The sequence below is a fragment of the Neovison vison genome, chromosome 12 (assembly GCF_020171115.1).
Source record: "Neovison vison isolate M4711 chromosome 12, ASM_NN_V1, whole genome shotgun sequence".
NCBI classification, from domain to species: Eukaryota; Metazoa; Chordata; class Mammalia; order Carnivora; family Mustelidae; genus Neogale; species Neogale vison.
The window spans coordinates 12228793-12249882 of NC_058102.1; the positions used below are offsets into that span (position 1 = coordinate 12228793).

Here is a 21090-nt window from a genome sequence, read left to right on the forward strand (position 1 = left end):
CCTGGGTAGGTGTGGACTTCTCCCCTGTGTCGGCCAAGTCTAGGGGTGCAGCCTCAGCATGGAGCCAGACTGGACAGTAGGGGAGAGAGGAGTGGGGAGTGGCTTAGGGCAGGGGCAGGGCGGGGCCACTTCCCTGAGTCAGAGGGGACAGGATGCTTCGCCAAGTGTGGCCCTGCCCCAGGGTAGGCAGAAGCAAACCCCACAAACTCTCGGGCTTGGGTCTGCTCTAAGACACACCAGGTGGTGTGGGGACCAGGACAGCCCATAGCCCAGGCTCTATCCAGGCCACTGTGACCTTTCCTCTACTCTCCCAACCCTGTTTGCCCTTGGCCCCAGTGGCTGCTCCTTTCCGGGCCCTCAAGGCCAGTTTGGCCCAAGGATGGATCTTCTAACTACCCTCATACCTCTCCTAGGGGCAGGGGGCAGGGGATTGGAGGTGGGTGTTCTACGGGGTCACCGTTCTGCAGAGCCCGTGTCCCTACACCCAAACAGGTAGGCCTGGCCAAATGGGCAGGGGGCTCAGAGGGCTTCCGTGTATCTGACAGTGCTGGGCTGAGTGTGCCCCTCCCCTGATTTAATCTGAAGTCCTAGCCCCCCAGGACCTCAGAATGGGACTGTATTTGGAGAAGGGCCTTGAGGGAGGGGATTACAGTTAACTGAGGTCATTAGGCTGGGCCCTGATCTGACCTGGCTGGGCCTTAGGACAGTGCAACACACAATACCCGGAAACGGTGTGACATCGCAGGGAGAAGACGGGCCCCCGGGTGGACACCCTTACCTTCCTGTGGTTGAAGCCCCTTGGTCTGTGGTCCTTGGTGGTGGCGGCCCCCCTCAGCACACCGACAATACAGGGCTTCTAGGTGCTTTCTGATGCAGGAGGCAGGCAGCTGCTGTGTGTGGGTGTAAATTTCAGAGCCGCACAAACGTTCGGATGGTTTGTGGGGACAGTGGGGACATGGACGTCACTCAAGAGGCATACTCAGACCAACCTGCTTAGAAGCAAACCTCCTCATGCTCCTTCTGCTCCTGACCCAACAGTGGCTTGAAAGCCAGTAGCTGGGAGCAGGGCCCGGCAAGGCAGGCAGCCGCCTAGGGGTGCAGGGTGGGCTGCCGCGGCCCGGAGTGGGGTGCTGGAGACTGAGGGGTGAGAGGGGTCTGAGCAGGGGCTCTGGGGGGCCATGCATGGTGAGGAGCACATCTGAAGGGCAGGGCCGTGGGGGCAGCAGGGGTGGGGCTGGGTTCTGCTCTGCCGAAGGGAGCAACAGATAGGGAACACCAGGAGGCATCCCAGCGGGCTGGATTGTAATCGGAGAGGCCGGTGTGAACGTGTGTTTTGCTGCTTGCATAGGCAGAACCAGGTACAGGCGATCTGATTTGCAAGCCTGTCCACTGGGAAGAGCAGGGTCAGAGCGCCCTGTGCTTTGTAGGATGCGCTGGCAGCTTCTGATTTGCTGCCTCCGCCCCCCACTCCCAGCCCTGCACCAGTTGGGGCAGGAGGCAGATGGAAAGGGAGTCTGTGATTTGGATGTGGAGACAAGGAACCTTGGTGGTGGGGCCCCTGCCCTCCTGGCAGCCACCTCGCCCCTCCTGGGGTCAGCACCCGGGGAGAGGGTCCACCTCAGCAGTTTTGGACCCCAGCCCTACTTGCCACTGCAGGCCCAGTGCATGCAGCGCTGCTGCCATCTTGTGGTCATCCTGGGACATTGCCCTGAGTCCTTGCCACTACTGAGGTGGGGGGTACCAGGGGAGGGCTCTACAAACCATCCTTGGTCAGCTGAGCCTGCACGACCTCTTGGGGCAGCAGCCCAGGCCTGGCAGAGTGGCACAAAGGCACTGTCGCAGGAACTGGGCTTGTCCTGGAGGCAGCAAGCACCCTGGAGGGCTGGGGTCCCTGAAACTACTCAGGAGTCTGAGGGGTGGTGCCCCTGGCGGGCTGCCTGGAGCAGAGGCTGCTCTGCATGGAAGGGGTACCATCCATGGCAATAGCAGGGAGTACTTTCCTGACAGGTGCTGTGCAACTTGCCATTTCCATTAGTCCTTACCACAACTGCAAAAGGGGGCAACTGCTATAGGCCAGTTTACAAGTGAAAAAACGGAGGCACAGAGAAGTTAGCAATTTGCCTAAGGTTACAGAGCTCTGAAGTGGCCAGGCCTGGATTTGCTGTTAGGACAGTTAGAGAGATTGGATGCTGACCCTGGGGCAAGGGGTAGGTCAGGAGGTCAGGGTCTAAGCTCAGGGTGGAGATCTGGAGGCTCAGGGAAGCTGGGAGGGAGGGCGGGGGGTGGAGGTTCTGCATGGCGGCTCTGGTGTGTGCTTCCCTCAGCCCCCAGGGGCTGCCTCCTAGGAGCCCCTTCCCCTGCTTGTGGGCTGGGCTCCATTCAACTTCCCTGTGTCCCTGGCCTGATGCCACCTTCCAAGGCAGCTGGGCCCAGCTGGTGCCTCATGAATCCTGGCCCACCACCCCCACCGCCCCAGCCGCCCCCACCAGCAGCTGGCCCGCTTTCACGTGGGGCGGCATGACTTCCTGCTGCTGCCGAGGGACAGTGACGGCCTGGAGCCTGGGCCTCGGGCCTCAGACACACACACACACACACAGTGGCAGTAGCTGTCTCTTGGGAGGAGGAGTCCTTCGGAGGGGGAGGGAGGGTCCCCAGTGCTGTACCCCCACCCCCCAGCAGGGGAAGCCCCGAGACCTTCCTGCCGGCCCTGCCACCCACCCCAGCTAAACTCCTTAGTCTCGGGGTCTCGGACCAGTCAGAGGCCCTCCTCGACCTCCCAGCCCCGTCACTGTCCCCCATCAGCCTCCTTCCTTCATCCCGAGCTTTTCATATTTCTCTCTTTGTTGCCCCTTCCCTGCCGAGCAAGTCACCGGACTGGCACAGGGCCACATTCGCCTCGTACACTCAGCGCTTAGAATGTGCAGCTGGGGCTCAGGGGACCCCACAAACAGGGAAGCATCAATGACTTGGCCGTCTAGCCACCGACAGGGCCACAAGCCCCTGGAGCCAGCCACAGAAGGTTCCCTGGGCTTCGGGGGCTCGGAACTTCATAAAATCACAATTCCCCACAGGGGACCCCTGAAACAGTGCTGTCACTCTCCTGGGGGACAGATGAGCGAGGCAGGAAGGTGTCGAGTGGGGAAGGAAAGGCAGCGGGGTAGAGGACCGGGTCCCACTCTCCCATGACTTTGTGGGTGACTAGGTAAAGCCTTGCTTCCCTGAGCCTCAGTTTCCCCACCTGTAAGCAGCGATCAAAACCGTCGGCCACACACAGGGCTAGGATGGACGGGGTGCTCATGCCTGAGGGGGGCGCAGGGAGCTGAAGAGGCGGCGCCACAGTGTGGTGCATGAACTCGGGCTCCCTCCAGGCTTTCAGAGCAGCAGGGGCAGGGCTGGCAGGGCTCCGCCCCTTGGCATGGGGGTTACCTGCCCGAGGACTAGCCTATGTCCAGGAGCCACTTAACACCTTGTTGAAACCAGAGCCTTCCCGTTGCCTGGGCTCATGCACAGCTCAGATACGCAGGAGGCAGGAGGCAAGCTCAAGTCTGGACCAAGCCCGGGAGGCGCGGACGGCAAGGGCCCAGGCAGCCTCCAGCTCCCCGACGCCATCAGACCAGGCTGACGGCTCTATGCTCAGGACGGTGGCATGGCCCCTCCCTCCTTGTCCCCAGAAGAGGTGGTTTAGGTTGAAGAGCTCAGACGAAGGTGTTGCTGCCACGTGCCTCCAGGCTTGGCTCCTCTGTAAGCTTGGAAGCCTGGCCCAGGCAAGCAGACCCCCGTCCCCCCGCCCCGCTGGGGGAATGGACGGGCCTAGAGGTGTCCCCGGAGTTTCCTGTCCCATGTCCACCTGGAGGGCTGGCAGGGCCCCTCTCCTGCGTGCTCAGCTCCAGGCCACCCCTCCCGTCACAGGTGCTGTCTGCTTGTCACTGACGGAAGCCGTGGCTGCTCAGAGACGGACCCGGGCCACACTCCAGGTGCCCCTGGACCCAGGCATCCTGACTTCTGTTCTTTTCCGCAGGCTGACCTTCCAGGCTGGCCACTTGCTCCCACCTCACAGCAGCCCCCGTCCCTTCCGCCACTGAGGTCTGGGCCATGACGTTCTAGCATGCCTTAAAAGCAGGGACTCTCGGGGAGCCTGGTGTGTAGATTCCAGACTGGAAAAGGAGGTTCTCCAAGAACGGACACCCTACGCCCAGCCTGTGGCTCAGCTCCCCAGGCTGTGTGCTAAGTCACCCCAACTGGGCCTCAGTGCTGCCATCTGAAAAATGGGGACAATGCACTGACACACAAGGAAATGCCCAGCATGTGAGCAACGAATGCATCTATGCCATGTTCTCTGGGCGGAGGCAGCTCACATGACCCTCTGAATCAGATTTGGCTTCTGTAAGAGGAGATGCTAACTTCCGCCAGCGTCTTGGGACAACGCCGTGTGCCTGGCACCTGGGCCTCAGACAGGACGCCCACGCTGTCTACACCCACTCCCGTGCGCTTCCTGCTGCTGGGCAGGAGCTAGCCTGAGGCGGGACGGCAGGGTGGAGGTGCCCTTCGGGTGGAGGGATGCCAGACAGCAGTGCTCCACCTGCCGTCCCTGCTGAGGGTGGCACTGGGTGCCCAGTGGTAGCACTGGGTCCTGCTGCTCCTCCCATACCATCTGCAGGTGTCTGTCTTCTGGATGGCCCCCAGCCCAGCCAAAACACTCCCCGTAAGCCACTTCCCTGCTGGAGACCAAACATCATCGTTAGCAGGTGTTTTCCTACCTTTAATTGGGGATACAAAAGGCACCTCTCCCAGTACAAGAAGACAGATCCACAGGTGGGCGGGCCCCGGGCCCGGTGGAGCCCCACCCGGGAGGAACAGCAGAAGGACGGAGGAAAAGGCAGTAGAGTTGTGGGGGTCACGGGTGCTCCAGGCGGCCCTGGAAGCCTCCCCTTTGCGGCCTGAGGAGCTGTCTCACCCCTACCACGTGCAGCTTTGTACCTGGCCGGCGCGGCTCGGCACCCCCTCAGCAGCTAGCCAGAGCCTTTGGGCTCCATAAGGTAGGTGCCAGGAAATGGCCCAGGGGCTGTGACAGAAGCTTCTGCTGTCTCTAGCCCCAGCCAAGGCCTCAAATGGCAGTGTGGGCGCCTATGGGGATGGGTTCAGGGAGGGGATCACCCAGGGCAAGGAGTCACAGCAGGGCGACTGAACTGCTGGCCTGTCACAGGGCCCCCCGATTCTCAGCCAAGTAGTGGTCGGTCTGGGAAGGGAAGGAGGCAGAAAACGGCCGAGATCGCAGCGTGACCTGTTACCCTGATTCATCCAGCTGCCTCTCCATAGCCCAGGTAGCGAGGCCCAGCCACAGCTGAGTCAGCCCGGCCTCGAGGAGAGTAGAGGGGTAACAAGCCGGCCTCAAAGCAGCCTTAACACCGAAGGAAGGAAAAGAAGCCCCAGCCGAGGGGTGTGGGGGCGGCAGGGGCTCGAGCTGCAGGCACCAGGCCCCACGCTCATAAGGCAAACAGCGTGTCCTCGTCTTTCTTCTCCTGGGTCTTCTTTCGGGGGGCAGTGCCACGAGGGAGCCCCGGGGGCCCCTCGGCCGAGGGACTGGAGAGGTTGGGCAACCGATCAGCTGCTTTGGCCCGTTCTTCCAGGAACTTGTCAAATTCTAGAGGAACAAGAGAGGGGCTGGGGGTGGGTACTGCAGGGTAGGGGTGGGGGACGGGAGAAGGGGCAGGGCGGGGGACGGAGCCTACTACCTTCGCTGGTGACGCCCTTGGGCTCCTCTGCATCATTCCCCTGAGAAAGCAGAAGGAGGCAGAGGTTAGCCACAGTGTCCTGGTGGGGCTGGGCAGGCACAGGCTGCTGAACCCGAGTGGGCCAGACTCAGGCTTCAGCTGGGCCCAGGACCGGAACCGCAGTCCCACCCCCTCCTGAGCTGCCGTGGAATGTTGCACGGAATGCTGAACCCAGGGTGCGGGGACCCAGAGGTCCTAGATAAGAAGCGGGTCCTTTCCTTCCAGTGTGTAGAGAGTGGACAGACTTGCCCTTGTGGTGGGAAGGGACCCAGAGACGGAGACCACGCAGGCTAAAGCTGGGGGTGGGGGTGCCTTCTGCCACCAACTGACAGGGACTCTTGCCTGACCTCAGGCAGAAATACGGTCTGAGTCGCTGGCAGAAGGCAGCCTCTGGGCCTGGGAGTGCTCAGGCCCTCAGTCTCCGGTGCCCAAAGGTGGGGTGGCAGAGGTGGGGGAAGGAGCCCTGGATGGGAGAGCCAAGGCTGGCTGCCCCTTCCGATCTCTGGGGGCTGTAGGGCTCTGCAGACAGCCTGGGCCCCCGCTACTTCCTGGGCTCAGCACCCCTCATGGCTGCTCTTCAGTCCCCACATCTGGAAGGCGGAGCAGCCGGTGGTTTCTCTCGGACAGGTGCTGGGGGCTCCCCGGGCTGGGGCAGGCGCAGGGCTTAGTGTGGTCACGGTCACCCATGGCCCGTCCCGCCTGCCCTCCAGCTGGCTGAAGTTCCCAGGGACCCACTGTGGCGACAAGCTCCTGAGAGGGTCTGCTCCAGCAGCCGCGAGGTGCAGGGCCCAAGCCCTCCTCTGAAGGGAGAGCCCACGAGAGGGTGGTGGGAAGCGTCCCACACTGGTGCTCCCTCCTCATGAGCTGCTCACCCCGCACCCGTGACAGTCACCTCCTCACAAGAAAAAAAGGGAGCCCGCTGTCAGGTGTGCGAGGAAGGCGCCTGACCTTTGTTTCTGGGCTGGGTGGGCCCCTGCTTACCACGTCAGTGGACAGCCACTGCTCGATGTCCTCCATGAGGCAGGCCTGGGTGACGGGGATCTGGAAGGAAGGGGACAGGGTAAGGCAGTGAGGAGCAGAGACCTGGGTGCCATGATGGAAGGCCCTGGCAGCTTGGGACCCCCTGGCTGGCCGGTCTAGAGCGGTCACCCCCACCCTCAGGCCTCCTCACGAGGTGGGCCACACACGGCCCACACCCTTCTGGGAAGGCCGAGAGCCTCGTCTCCCCTCCAACGTGGCTCCTGCCCAGCTTCCCGGGACCCACAGTTCTGCCCGCGGTGCCGGGCTGCGGGCAAGGGGGACACAGGCACACTAGGCTAGGTGGGGAGTGGGGGCTTTGAACAGCCGGCGCCCAGGCGTGAGCAGGGAACAGATCACCCTGCGGCCACATGCCAAGGGTGCTGCGGAGGTGCTGGGCTGGAGGGCGGGCTGCCGTCAGAGCAGGGCCTGAGCTGTTCAGGAGCGTCCGACGGAAGGGTATTTGAAGCCCGGGGAGAGGCCGGCCGTCAGGGCTGGGGTAGGGAATGTTTGCGGGCCAGGGGCAGCCAGCCTCCGGCTCCCAGGCCCTCTGTGCAGACTCAGAGCTCATGCTGGCCAGGGCGTGGAAGTGCCAAGGCACAGCTGGGTGCTGAGGCAGCTAGGCCGGTGCACTCAGGGGCTCACAGGCTACCCACAGGACCGGTCGCTCTGTGCCGCAAACACACGGGTTCTGCCACAAAGGCTCCTGCACAGGGGCTGCGGCTTCCTTCTACGGTGTGATGACCCGGTGGGAGGTCTGGGGACAGAGTCCGAGACCGCAGTCTGGCTCGGCTCTTACTATGGGGTGGCTTGGCCGGGTTACTTCCCTGACCTGGCCTCCCCACTCAGTAGAGAAGGCGACGCGGTACCTACCGTCCAGACTGCTGTGGGAACGGAAACGAGGGGATGGAGAGGAGGACTCTGGCATAGACAAGGTGCTCGAGAAGCGCTAGTTACTATTTAGCTACTTTAGCGAAGACAGGGAGTGACAGTCTTTCCCCAGCCAAGCCAGTTCTGTCCCCAAGCTCTGTCCCCAGCACCCGAGGACCCCAGGGGCAGCAGGAGAGCCCAGCACGGAGCAGGAGCCCACTTCCCAGCGGCGGCAGTGGCACGTGCTCTGGGCTGCCCACACCAGCTCCCTCGCCCACTCAGCCCTCTGCAGGCACATGGCCCACAACCAGCAAGCCCCCGTCACCTCCCAGGTGCCAGATGGGCCACCTGGGCCTGGCTTCCGAGTCAGGAGCCGGAAGTGGGCACCGAGGGGCCGTGGAAGCAGGACCAGAGGGGGCGGGACCGTGCTGATGCTGGGTGGGGGACACCCACAGCTCCCCTTGTTCTTCTCTGTGTCTAACGGCGCCACCCCCTCCGACAGCACCACTAGGTGGGACCCCTGCCAGTGGCAGCCTCCGCGCTCTGTGTCGCCGGCCTGGCCTCTCCTCACCATGCCTTGTCTCACCATCCAATCACTGAGGCTCTTCTCACCGCTGCCTCCCATCTGGGTGAGAAAAGGTCAGGCTGAGGGTGGAGGGAAGGGCAGGGCCAGGGCCCCTGGTGTGCCGGCAGCCCTCTCCAGCGTGGAGGCCTCTCTCAGGTCGGCAGGCCGGTGACTGCCTTCGGAGGCTGTGTGTGTGCGTACGGGTGTGCGCACACACACGTGTATGCACCCTTGTGCAGGTACTGGTGCCGTGGCGCCGGGTGGGAGAGGGGACAGGAAGCAGCAGAGGGTGTCTCACCATGGGATGAACCACAGCGGCCCTGGGACCCCAGAGTCTTGAATATGCTGGACAAAGTTCCTTCCTTTCCATAATGATCCTGGAGGTGAGGGCGAGCAAGCCCAGAATGGCGGAGTGGGCACTGTCAGCCAGTCTGCTGGCTGGGCAGAGATGCCAATGGGTGCGCCAGATCAGAACGCTGGCTTACCCAGTGCCCTTGTGTTTATCGATGGGCCAACAGGACTCCTGAGGACCCCAGAGGGGACTGGCAGCAGAGAGAGGCTGGAGTCCTGCCTCTCGGAGCCGGGACGGGACGGACCGGCCCAGCACCCCTAGTGGTGGGACTGGTGAAGCCCAGCAGCAAACCCTGGCTGCCCCCCCGCCCCCCACAGCTGGCACTGGGCTCCCTTCTGTGCTCTGCTGCTTGGAGTAACGGCCAGACAGTTCAGTGGGAGAAGGCCCACCCCCACCCAGCCAGACGCACCCGGCTCGGGAGCAGGAGTCTACGGACACTTTCAGCAACATTGCACCCTGATCTGATAGAAGCTGCTCAAATCTCTCGAGCAATAAGAGAGGAATAAGCAATCATTTAGCAGCTTCTGCTCTCCTGCAAGTAGAGGTGGGTGTAGGTTTCCTCCTTGTGGCTAACCGCGGGCGGCACAGGAGCCGGGAGATCCGGGCTCTAGTCCTCGTCGTGCCCCTGACACGTGTGCCTCTGGGCGAGTGACACCTGTCTCTGGGCAGCAGCTCCTTCCGCTGCAAAAGGAAGGAGCTGGCTACGGAGCTCGCCTCTGTGTGTGAGTGGCCAGGTGGCCCGAGAGGGAAGAGCTTCCTGCAGGAGGCCTCCCGAGTGTTTGGATGCATCTGGATGCCGGGAGCCAGATCTGCTGGAGTGCTCACCTCTGTTCCTTGGGACTCTGCAGGCCATCTGGGGCCCTGACTACCAGCACCGGCTATGGAGCCAGAAAGACCAACGGCTGTGAGATCTTGCCCTGCTAAGCCTTGGTTTTCTCATCTGTAGGTGGAGGTAACCACGTAGCAGTGCTGGCAAGACCAAACACCTATGTGCCAGGTGCCACGCTAGAAATGTTACACCTGCTGCCTCCCTTGGCTGTCTCTGGATATCCGTTTCCTCATCTGTCAAAGGGGATAACAATATGCCCGACGTGTCTGTGTGAGGACTCAGAAAGGGGGACCCAGAGGCTCTGGCACAGGGCACAGATCCGACAGACGACTGCTCACAAAGGAAAATCATGGGAGGCTCTGAGACATGGGTGTGAACGTGCTCTGCTTGGCGCCTGGCCGCACAGTGGGCACGGGAGGCATGTGACGCTCTAGCTGCTCCCGCCTCCACAGCGTGCCGCGCCTCGCTCTGCTCTGACCTGGGAAGGGCCCCTGGGATGCTGGGGACGTCTCTGGGGAGTCTCTGCGACACCCCATCCACTGGCATACGGGGCAGCTTCTGCCTCCTAGCTGCTCTCCCAGCTTCCATGCTGGGTCCTTCTAAAATGGACAGATACACCTTCCCCTCTGCTCAAGACTGACCACGGCCTCCACCTCACACAGTGCTCCTGGCTGCCCGAGGCCCTCCCGTTCCCGCTGCCCCTCCGGCTCGGTCTGCCGGATCCCAGTCCCACCCTGGACTCAGAGGCCTGTGCCATCCCAGGCCCTCTCCTCCGCCAACCCTTCGCTGCCCCTGCCCCTCCGACCCCTGGGCCCTGCTGTTTCTAGCTGCCTCCCAAGGAGCTACTCTGTCCGCTAATTGGAAGAGGAACTCTTGCCATCCCAAAGGCATCCAGAGACAAATTCAAAGGGATGAGAACTGGCCTTTGAGTTCCTGCCTAGCATGCGAGGTCACCCAGAGCGCCCTCCATCCCCGGCACGTGGCTGTTGCTCTGTGCACGGCCAAGCCCTGTGCTGGAACGAAAATGGCGCCCCTGGGTGCCCCCCCCCACCTGCAGTTTTAGGTTCTGTTCTCTCTAGAGAGGCGGCGAGGCAGGATGCTGACAGAGCTACGACGCTGCCAAGCACCTTACATGCTCCCGGTCACACATCTCCCGCTGTGCAGGTTAGCTGTGTGCCTTGGGACGCACAGCTGGGAAGCCGTGGCGCTTGCATGGGAACCCAGGCTGGGGGAGTCCAGCTCCCCGGCTCAGACTCAGGTCTGTTCGAGTCCTTGCTCTAAGCCTTCCATGCTGGGTGAACTTGGGCAGATGACTTGATCTCTCGGGAGCGCTGCCTCAGCTGAGACGGGAATTACCACCTGAGTGGCAAACAGCCCAGCACACGGCGGGGACTGATGGGCAAGCATTCCCTGGTCTTCCTTCCGGACAAGGTAGCAACAGGACACTCTGCTTACCGCTCCAGTGTTCTGCTGCCGGGCATCCAGGGCTCCGGCCAGGCCATCTGTTGCTTGGGGGGCTTCGTATTTCACCCTGAAACACAGAGGTCACCATCGCCATGAATGCGGCCCTTGCTGCACCAGGCAAGATGGGACGCAGGGGTGGGTGGGGATGAGCTGGACTCACATCCTGGGTGGACCTGGGTCACGGTCGAGTAGAGAGCGGCTCAGGCCCCAGGGAGGGCTCGGACTCTGCAGGCCCGCCTAGGCAGGGCAGACCTGGGCTCAGATAGAAATTGCCTGTGCCCCCATGCCCATGGAGAATTCCTACCTCCAGACCCTTCTTGGAGCAGCTTCTACTTTGTAGTGTAATAAATTGTGGTTCTGTATAAGGCCGCCTTGGATGGGGAGTTCCCTTCTGCTGCTGAAACAGCTGTGTAGACGGCTGGGTGGGGCGACAGCCCTCATGGCTTCCTGGCCTGGCCCTGCCTGGGGGACGCCAGCCAGCCAAGTGGGCACAGAAGGCACCCAGCAGCTGTCTGCTGTGTCTGTCTTAGGCGGAGCCAGAGGGGGACTCAGCCCCGACTCTGGGGAAGAGCGGTTCTCCCTCTGAAGCATCCGCCAAAGGATGGGAGGCCTCAGCACCGGCCCGGTCCGGTTTGGAGAAAAGAAGTGCCCAGCACAATCACTGTCACAGGGGGAAAGCCCTGCATTTAGGGGTGGGCCAGGCTGAGGCTTCAGGAACCGGGACCCCATCGAATGAAACCCTTGCAATGTCAAATGGCCTTCCTGGGACCGGGGGGTGACAGGCATGCCACAGGGCCTCTTGAATAAGACCCTCCAGTTCCCAGGCAGCCATTTGACGGCACTGCCATCCACTCCCTCCTGCAGGATGTGGAGTTAGCCAGGAGAGTGCCATCGTTAGCCGGCGCGTCCCCCAGTGACGTGGCTCCCGTCCCCCGGGGGGCTGGGGGTGATCTGCAGGGCTGAGCGGGAGCCGACCAGAAAGTCGGGGTGGAGGGTGGTGCGCTCAGGCCCTTCTTGGGCTAAACCTGGGCAGTGAGAGCTGGTGAGGAGGAAGTGATGGCTGAGACGGGGTTGTGTGTCCAAGTAGCCCTGTCTCTTTCCCTCTAAGACACAGCTGGTGCCACACTGAAAAAAGCCAGAATGAGGCAGGTCCAGCCCTAGGAACATACAGAAACCGATCCTTTTCTTCACACAAAAGAACTAGATGTTCTTTCCTAATTATGTCCCCTACCTCTGTGTTTCTGTGTCTCTCCAACCTACCTGGCCCTGCGGATGAAGCCTGGCTATCCCTGGGGCCAGGCACAGGTTAGAGGGAAGGAGGAGCTAGGGGCGCCTGCGTGGCTCAGCTGGTTAAGCGTCTGCCTTCAGCTCAGGTCATGATCTCAGGGTCCTGGGATCAAGCCCTGCATTGGGCTCCCTGCTCAGCCAGGAGCCTGCTTCTCACTCTGCCCCTCCCCCTGTTTGTGTTCTCTCTGTCAAGTAAATAAATAGAATCTTAAAAAAAAAAAAAAAAAAAAAGGCAAGAGGAGCCAGGTAGGCAGAGGTGTGGGCCAGATACCAGGTGGGCAGAAAAAGCCTTAGAGGATTCAAGAGCCCCGGGTGACAGGGTGAGAAGCAGAGTCCAGATGCCAGTCAGGGCTAGAAGGTCCAGCAGGGGCCGAAGGTAGGGCCTCCCAAGCAAAACGAAAGAAAGAGGAACCCGATGCTAGTGCACTCTCCTCCCCCTGTGCTGCATTCTGCTGTGATGGAAACCAGTCCCCAGACCATGACCGAGAAGGTACTGGATATGCCCTCCGCCCAGCATCTTATGCTCTCCCCACCTCAGAGCCTTCGCACACGCTGTTCCTATAGCCTGAAACGGCCTTCCAGCCTCTCATCCCTGAGGTCCAGCCCTGAGCACCCTCCGTAGAGCCACCAGACACCACGCGTGCGTCCACAGCCCCTGGCACACCCCTACAGGATAGTGGTTAGCACCGAATGGCAGTGCTCTGTGCACCTTACTCCCCGCGAGACGGTGGGTTCTGGGCAGCAGGCGCCGGCCGGGTGTGCTTTCCTCTGCCCCCCATGGCTCTGCTCCTCAAAGGAGCGATGGTGCAACAGCAAGCCTCAGCCAGGCCAAGTGCCAGGGGCTCTCCGGCACGGCCCGTGTGCTGCCCGTTGGGGCCTGGTGGGCGGGGCCACCCTCCTGGGTGCAAGTCCCACTGGACTCATTAGCTTCCACACGCACAGCGGCCTCGCGGTGCCCTAAGCTCCATGGCAACCATGAGCCGCTAGTCCCTGAGCACTGGAGCCTGGGTGTGCAGACCGTCTAGACTCAAGACGCGGCTTAGAGCTCGGGCTGCCTCCGGTCAGCGGGCCGGGCTGAGCCACCCCATGTTGCCAGGCTGGCTGCAGCCTATCAGATGGGACCTGGACGGGGGGGTGGGTCGGGCATCCCTGGGCCCTGGGAGGCTCACTGACAGTTCCCAAAGACAGGGCACAGTGGGGAGGCCAGAGGCCATTCAAATGACTGGGATGACCACTGGGGAGCCAGGGGCAACTGCTGAGGGGATCCCTTAATCCAGAACTTTTCTTGGTTGTAAATCCTGGCTGTAAATCCACAGCTCAGTCATGGGTCCTGAGCCAAGGACTGAGAACACCCAACAAACGGCTTCCCCTGACGAGACTGTATGGGGCCAGGCTGGTGCAGTGGAGGCAAGCGGCTGGCCTTGGCTGCTGAAAGCACCTCCCTGCAAACACTGTCGCCAGGAAAGGACAGAACTCCAGCTCTGGTGCAGAGGGGTCCGACCCCAGTGGAGCAACAGGGACTCTGGGGCAAAGTCAAGGGTAGCTAGGGATCATGAGAAAGGAGGAGACAAGGCCCTGAGGTTTTACTGGGGATCCTCCCTGCTTGCTCTGGAGGGCTTGGGGTGTGGCCTACAGTGTAGTGGGGAGGGAGGTTGGGCTGGAGATGGTTTGGGAACCAGAGACCCTGGGTTCACAGGAGGTTGTCGCATATCAACAGGCTGACTTGGGGCAAATGACCCAGCCCCTTAGTGCTTTGGCTTTCTCCTCTGATCAGATTAGGTAAGATTCTGGCCCACAGCTCTTCATCAAACCACAGGGGGCCCTTCCCCCACCCAGGCCTGCCTGTGGGGCATGAAGTCGGGCACTAGGCTGTCTGGGCCCACGAGGGACTGATCCAGGGGAGAGAAACTCTGCCATCCTGAGGGCGTATAGGCAGGGGGCTGTGTGCCCTTCCATGTGGCATGCCAAACAACAGGGTTCAGGGGCCCAGAGAGGGGGCAGCCCAAACTGCGGGGGACAGGGTAGGGCTGGGCCACTCACTCTTTCCGTTGGTCAGCCAGAGAGCTGCCCCGGGTCAGCGCAAACATGTCGAACTCGCCTTCCAGTTGGCCAGATGCTTCCAGAGACTGCAGGCCGGCCCTCACGCTGCTGGAGCCCAGGTCTGCAGGGACAGAAAGGCACATGAAGGGCCTGCCACCTGTTCCCGCGCACTGAGCAGTGGCCGAGCTGCCAGGCCCAGGGACGACTCTGGAGAAGCAGTGGGGGTCGGGAGGTGGGAGGGCAGTGGGGACAGTGTGGGAGGAGGAGGAGGCAGGCCAGCTGTTGGCTGAAGGACTGTGGGCACGTGACTTCCTCTCCCGCAGGTGGAGACACAGGCACCCGTCCAGGGTGGCTGTGCGGAGAGCAGGCAAATGCTGCCTGGCGCGTCTGGCATAGAACGTGGCTGAGCAGGGGGCGAGCGATCAGACAAGTGGGGCCGAGTTCTCACACAGCCTAGCAGCAGTGGGTCAGAGGGGGCTCTTGATCCCTTCCTCGGGCCTGGCACAAGCAGGCAGCCAGCAGCAGGGAGACGCAGCTGGTGTCTCGGGGGTGGGCACCCCGGGCCTGGCACTGGTCTGGGTCCCCTTCATGCATGTGCTTATTACCCAGTCCTCACGGCGACCTGCGAGGAGGGGCCCACTCCTGCCCGTTACACAGGAGCGAAGGGGGGATGGGATGTTCAGGCAACTAGCTTAAGCTCGCCCAGATGGCTCCAGTCACAGAAAATTCAGGTGTTGAGGGGCGACCATGGAGCACTGGACTTCTGTAGTCCGTGGGCGATTAGGAACTGGGGGCTGTGAGAGCCCCACGTGATCGTTCCTGCGTACCCAACCTCGCAGTGGGGTTCAGCCCAGCGAGGTGAGGTCTGGGCTGACGTTTTGCTGCTGGCACTCCAGCTCCAACAGTCTAACAGGAAGACACCCCCAAACTACAGGGGTGCCCCCAGCACCATAACGTGCCCTCAGCCTGCACCCCCACATGGCACTTACTCATTCCCGCCAGCTGGGATGAGAGGCTGCCGGTGGCCGCCTGGTCAGGGCCCATGTCGATCAGGTCAGCCGCCGCCTCGGCCTCTCGCGGGGCCTGGGGAGAAGGGAAGGGCCACCGTTGCTCGAGGATGTGCCATGAGGGCCCCAGCAGCTACGACTGGGACTCAGGGAGTCAGCCCCACTCTGCCTCAAGCCAGGCTGCAGCCCCTGGGAGGTTGGGAAGACTCTAGGGCATCAGCAGAGCCTTAGCTACCTTAAAGGAACAGTGACACAAAAAGGGAGAAGGGGACTTCTCTCGGGGCCTGGCTAAGAAGGCACAGCCCATGCAGGATGTCTGGGGATGGAGGTGAGCACAGCCCTCCTCCTCCTTCCCATGAACACGGGTGTGACCCGGTCCCAGAAAAGCGCCTTTACCTTGCTGGTCTGGCCTGTTCGGAACCGTTCAAACCTACAGAGACAGAAACAAGCCAGGTCAGGGAGACGGGCCCCTTGGCATAGCCCAGGCAGAGCTCTTCACGCTGCCGGCTTCCAAAGCCATGGCAGTGAGCCACGATTAGGGCGACAGATCTAATTTATGCCTGCTGTCTCTGGGGAACTGTTAACAGTGCCCCTTGTTCACTTGCCAGGCTGTCCCAACTTGAATGATCAATTATCTGGCCACTTGTCATGACCAGCAGTAAAAGAACGGATAGGAATAGGCTAGAACAGAGTGGAAAACGGGGACGCACAGCACGAGGCAAAGCTAAGTGCTGTTTTATCAGTTGTGTTGGGTGATTTGCTTACACACTTGTGTGCACCTGTCAGCGGCTCTCCGAAGTGCTGTCAGAAGGCATGCACTTTGTATGTGGCTTCCTGGAGCCACTGGGACTGGCCTTCGACTAGCCCCTGGGCTGCTGAGGAGCTGGAAAAGGCTGTGGTCGGCGAAGGCCTGGCCATGTCACTTACTGAGTCACTTCTGAACCTCAGCCTCCTTGTCGATTACCAGGGGGTGACAGCGGAACCAGCCTCCAGATGGGAGGACCCACAAAGACCCTGACTATGAGTAGGACAGTGAACTAGGAGGCAGCAGGCAGGTGTCAGGCCTGTGGCTGTCAGGGGTCCTAGTCATCCTCAGATTGGGCCCTATACCCCAAAATGGCAGAAAGTGACTCTTCTATTCCACTGGGCCAGGGAGCAGGAAGGCCAGGCAGATGTGGCCCAGAGCAGTCAGCCCCTCTTCCCCTACTCTCATCTGACTCAGAATCACTCGGGTCTGCTACTGCAGAAAGATGGGAAAAAAAAACAAAGGCTGGAGATGGCTGGATCACTGTCTTGACCCAGACAGACACCCCTGTTTGCTAAGTGCTTACAGGTATCACCATGCGGACTCTTAGTCACCCCACAGGGCAGATACAGACAGCCTGGCATCCCTTCTCCCTTCTTTGGTAAGAGCACCCGAGTGCCCTCTGGGGAGCTGTTTTTCTTCCATTTCCTGGGGTCCGAGTGCTACCGCCCGCGAGGGGCCCTCTTTCTTTCACCAACTGTCAGGTACAACAAAGTGAAGCAAATCCGTTTCTCCTGGAGAGCTGACTCTTGAACAGAATGACAGAAAGTGGGCAAGCGTCTGGGGCCCATTTCCTGATGGCCACACCCTGGGGACATGGTCTGGGAGTTTCTGCCCCGAGACCACCAAGCCACCCTGGGATCTTTCCTGCTCTGAGGGCAGGACTCGCTGTCTGACTCTTCTCCGGATTCTGCAAGCTCTCCTGTCCATAAAGGATATCGTCCTCCTAAACTCTCCTCCTGCTTAAGTACGTTTGTGTGGTGCGCAAAGAGTCCAAGAGCCATAGTTAAGTCACCGGCCCATGGCCCCAGAGCCAGGCAGCGGCTGAGCGAGCTGGGACAGAGCAGCCCCCGTGCAGGGACGTGGTGGCAGGGCACGCTGTGGTGAGGAGAGGACAGGTGGCCGGCAGGCTGCGTGACTCTCAGGCCCACCAGGGAAGAGGGGAGGTCAGACCATGTGGACGGGAAGCCAGGGGAGGGAGTGGGCTGGGGCAGCTGGTCAGAGGCAGGGGAGGTGGCAGGCTACCGTTCGTGGCGCAGGAACACGTTGTTGAGGTTGTCGTTGACAATGAGCAGCTCCTCGGTGAGCTGCTCGTTAGCGATTCGGGGGATGAGCTCCAGGACCCGCTGCTGCATGGCCCGGCATGTGCGGTTGAGCTCCTGCGGAGGGAGGAGGAAAGATGGCCACGGCCCCCGGGCCCAGAGGGAGGCAGTCACTGGGGGCCAGGCTCCAGCCTCTGTGCCATCTCAGGTGACGGAGGGGCTTCCAAACCGGACTCCAAGCTCCGCAGGATGGACGGCCGTCGGGGTTCCACAGACACCCTCTGGATCCTACCTTCAAGGTCCTAGGCCAACACTGAGCGCGTGGGAGACCAGCCACGGAAGAGACCATGCAGCTGCTTTAGCTTGGCTGCGCGCAGGCCTTCCCACGCTGCCTCTGCTCAGGTGAAAGCCAACAGCGCCAGTGGTCTGCGGAACACGCCGCAACGTCTCCGGGTGACTGGGATCTTTTCGTAACCAAAACATAAAAGAAATCGAACCAGGTCTCTCCAGCTGTTAACTGCAAACCCTGATTTGGTATTTTTCCTTCATTTTTAAAAAAGATTTTATTTATTGGAGACAGAGCTAGAGAGAGCGAGAACATGCAAGTACGAGCGAGCCAGTGTCAGAGCATGAGCTACGGGGAGGGGCCGAGGGAAGAGGGAGAAGCAGGTTCCCCGAGAGGCTTGGAGCCCTAAATGGGGCTCGATCGCAGGATCCTGAGATCACAACCCGAGCCGAAGGCAGACGCTTAACTGACTGAGCTCCTTCCCTAATTTCTTTTCAAATACTTTTTTACTTTGGAATAGTTTTAGATTTGCAGGCAAGTTGCCGAGACGGTAGAATTCTGGTAAACCCCTCACTCAGCTTCTCCTCCGTGTGGCATCTGTCAAGACGAAGACGTTAACACAGACCCAAGCTATGAACTAAACTCCAGACTTTCTTCAGGCTCGCTGTTCTCCTGCTAATGTCCTTCTGCTCCAGGATCTCACACTGCACTTAGTTGCCATGTCACTGACTGACTTTTAGTCAGTAAATTATGTATTTAAACTCCTTTGGAAAAGAGAAAAATACTAAAAGCCACAGCAGTGTAAGTTTTTCATTTGTAAGATGGACTCTTTCTTCAGGTACCAGTCACTAGGCGGGCAGGTGTCTGAGTCATGGTCTCCAGGGGCAAAAAGTTGTGACTTTTCTCCTGCGGGCACCCTGAACACCAGACACGGCCCCACACTGACTCTGGTTCTCTTCTGGACCCTGCTACCCACCCCCTCCTAGAATTTCCTCATCTGCCTTTATCATGGCGCAGGGCAGGCCCGAGTGACTTTCAACACCCTGTGGGTCTCCCTTCTCTTCCTCCTGTCACTGAGCACGCTTGTGGCTTTGTTCCTACTTCCTTACCCACCCCCACAACACCCCCCCTCCCCCCTTCCCGCCGGAAGAGCGGATGAGCAGCAGCAGCTAGACCCAGGCTCCTAGATTCAAATTCCAGCTCTGCTGCTTACCAGCCAGTGACTCTGGGCACATTACATGCTCTCTTTTTGCCTCAGTCTGCTGATCTAGAAAAAGGGGTAACGACAGTACCTGCCTCTTGTGGGGTGTGGGGATGTACAGCAAGTGTCCACATCAGAGCCCAGCATACCCAAGGGCTCACTACTTGTGCGCTGTCACCATGAAAACCAAATCACTCCCACCTGGTGACTCCAGGGCCTTGGGGTCCCAAACCTTTCTTGGTACCTCTAGGAACTGACCTCCACAGGTAGGGTAGGGCCTTTGGTGGTCCCCAGCTGGGGATGGGGCTGTGGGAATATCGTGGGACACATGGAGTGAAAACCCACAGCTCCCACCGGCCCCGGGGCCTGAGACCAGCTGCCTTCTCCTCCCAAAGCCGGAGCTGCTCCCCCGCCGGCCTGCTAAGCTCTGTACTCTGAAAGGGGGAAATGAGAACAATCCTACGGATGAGGAAACTGAGGCAAGAGGAGCTATTCTGTTCAAACCAGAAAATGCTAGAGCCCTGAGTTCCAGTGGGAGGGAGTCCAAAGTCCCTGGTTTCAACCTCTCGCACTGTGACCACGGAGTTCCCATAAGCTGTGAAACTGCAGTGGAGCTGGGGGAGAAATGCTCGCGGGCGGGTTTCCTGGTTTCCCCCAGGAAAACCCGGGGGCGGCCAGCTGCCGGCTCACCTGCAGCAGCTCCAGGTCTGCCGGCTCTGCCTGGGTGGGCACCAGCTCCGTCAGCATCTCCGACATCACCCTCACGTTCCCGCTCACCATCTCGAGCTCGCTGCGCAGCTTGGCGATCTGAAACACACCGGCGGCCCTGGTGAGCTGAACCAGGGGTCCAGTGCCACCGTTGCTATACAGAAGAAGCCGGCACCGTGAGCCGGGGCACCTAGAGGAGCCGACCTGCCAGCACACTCCAGGCTCCTTAGCCACAGCCCTGCACTAAAAGGCCTGTGGTGGGCTACCCTCCCCCAACCCCCCAGCCCTAAAGAGGTGCTACCGACCGTTACCATCTCCAAACTGGGAAGCCTGGTTCAGGGAAGGCCCAAAGCAGCAGAGTGAGAGTCAATGCACCACAGAGTAGGGCTGGAGTGTGCCAGCATCTCCTGGGTCCCAGGCAGCAGCTAACAAGGCCCTGGAGGGCAGCTCCCCATCACAGAGAGGGGGTAAGTTAGCAGGCCCTCTTCCCTCCCTGGGGCGATAGGATCTCACTGTCTCCTAGGACAGCAGGAGTTTACTCCCCCATCCTGTCCTGTGAGGACGGGATTGTCTTGTTCCTGGCCTGCTTCTCCTGGGCTCTTCCAAGCATGAGTCCCTCCCCCCGGCCTCCCACCTTGAAGATGACAGGGAGATTTAGCACTGGTTCAAAAGATGGTAGCTGGTGTTCAGTGATCAAAGGGTTCCAAGGTCTTAGCTTGGGGAATTGGTGTAGAGGAAGCAGCAGAGTTCCCACGCAGGGGAGGGGGTGAAGGGTCTTACGGTGTGGGGCTCTGTGGGGTGCTTGGTTCCCTCAGGAGTACTGCGGACTCTGATGTCCAGAAAGCCATCAGTATGGTGGTTCTCAAATTAATCTGGACAGAGAGCCCTTGGCCATGGAGTACTGCATGGGTCTAGGACTAGGCGGCCTACGTTCCGAGAAATGCACGTGACCTCGCTGATTTCAGGAGTGTCACCATGTAAATTCCCCATGCCTATGAGAGTAGCTGCCACTTACTGACCACCTACTAAGTGCCAAGCATTTCACTTTTATTGCTCATTAAACTACCAGTCTTACGAGGCATATATCGTTATCACAGCCTCTAGAGGAGAAGAAACAGGGATACAGACACAGGTGGTACACATCCCCTGCAGCTCATGGACACCTTCCGAACCCTGCAAAATGTCTGCTGTCTTCGGCCTGTCTAAGGAACGCTCCTGGTATAAATGAGTGGAAAAGCTACTGACCACAGGCCCTGTGCATCCGGGTCAGATGGGACCTAATTACAGTGGAGTCTGGGAGTGACGTCACTGCATGCCTGAAAGCTTTAACACGCCCCAGGAGACAAGAGGGGAGCTGGAAATTAACTCCTACTGAGTTTGGTTTTGCAAGAGTCTTCTGGCACTAGATGTAATCAGTCTTAATCCATGCAGATGCTAGACTTCAGATAAACTGGTTAAAATCATAACCTGGTTACATAAAATCTGGATCACAGGGTGAGTTTACAGTTTGCATATACCTTTAATTATCTGTCCAGTCAGGAAAATTTTTCTACTAATACCTGTAAGTCTGGGAGGTGATTTTATAACTTGCTTTAAGGTATCAAATACAGAAGCCTCTCTTCAGAT

The 21090-nt window shown here is 60.2% G+C and overlaps 1 protein-coding gene across 3 annotated transcripts in view; it reads right to left on the minus strand.

The window, feature by feature from the left end:
* Window positions 1-4732: 4732 nt before the first annotated feature.
* Window positions 4733-21090, minus strand: part of TOM1 (target of myb1 membrane trafficking protein) — a 42684-nt gene continuing 26326 nt past the window's right edge. Inside the window, exons 7-16 of one of the 3 annotated variants that reach the window (XM_044229310.1) lie at window positions 19447-19563; window positions 17253-17386; window positions 15599-15632; window positions 15185-15278; window positions 14196-14316; window positions 10860-10935; window positions 8245-8283; window positions 6753-6812; window positions 5733-5772; window positions 4733-5641 (exon numbers count right to left, since the gene is read on the minus strand). In XM_044229310.1, the coding sequence (XP_044085245.1) occupies window positions 5484-5641; window positions 5733-5772; window positions 6753-6812; window positions 8245-8283; window positions 10860-10935; window positions 14196-14316; window positions 15185-15278; window positions 15599-15632; window positions 17253-17386; window positions 19447-19563 (873 nt within the window). In that variant the 3' untranslated portion in view covers window positions 4733-5483. Of the gene's footprint in view, window positions 5642-5732; window positions 5773-6752; window positions 6813-8229; window positions 8284-10859; window positions 10936-14195; window positions 14317-15184; window positions 15279-15598; window positions 15633-17252; window positions 17387-19446; window positions 19564-21090 lie in introns of all 3 variants that reach the window. The other 2 variants (XM_044229308.1, XM_044229311.1) reach the window with 2 other exon arrangements.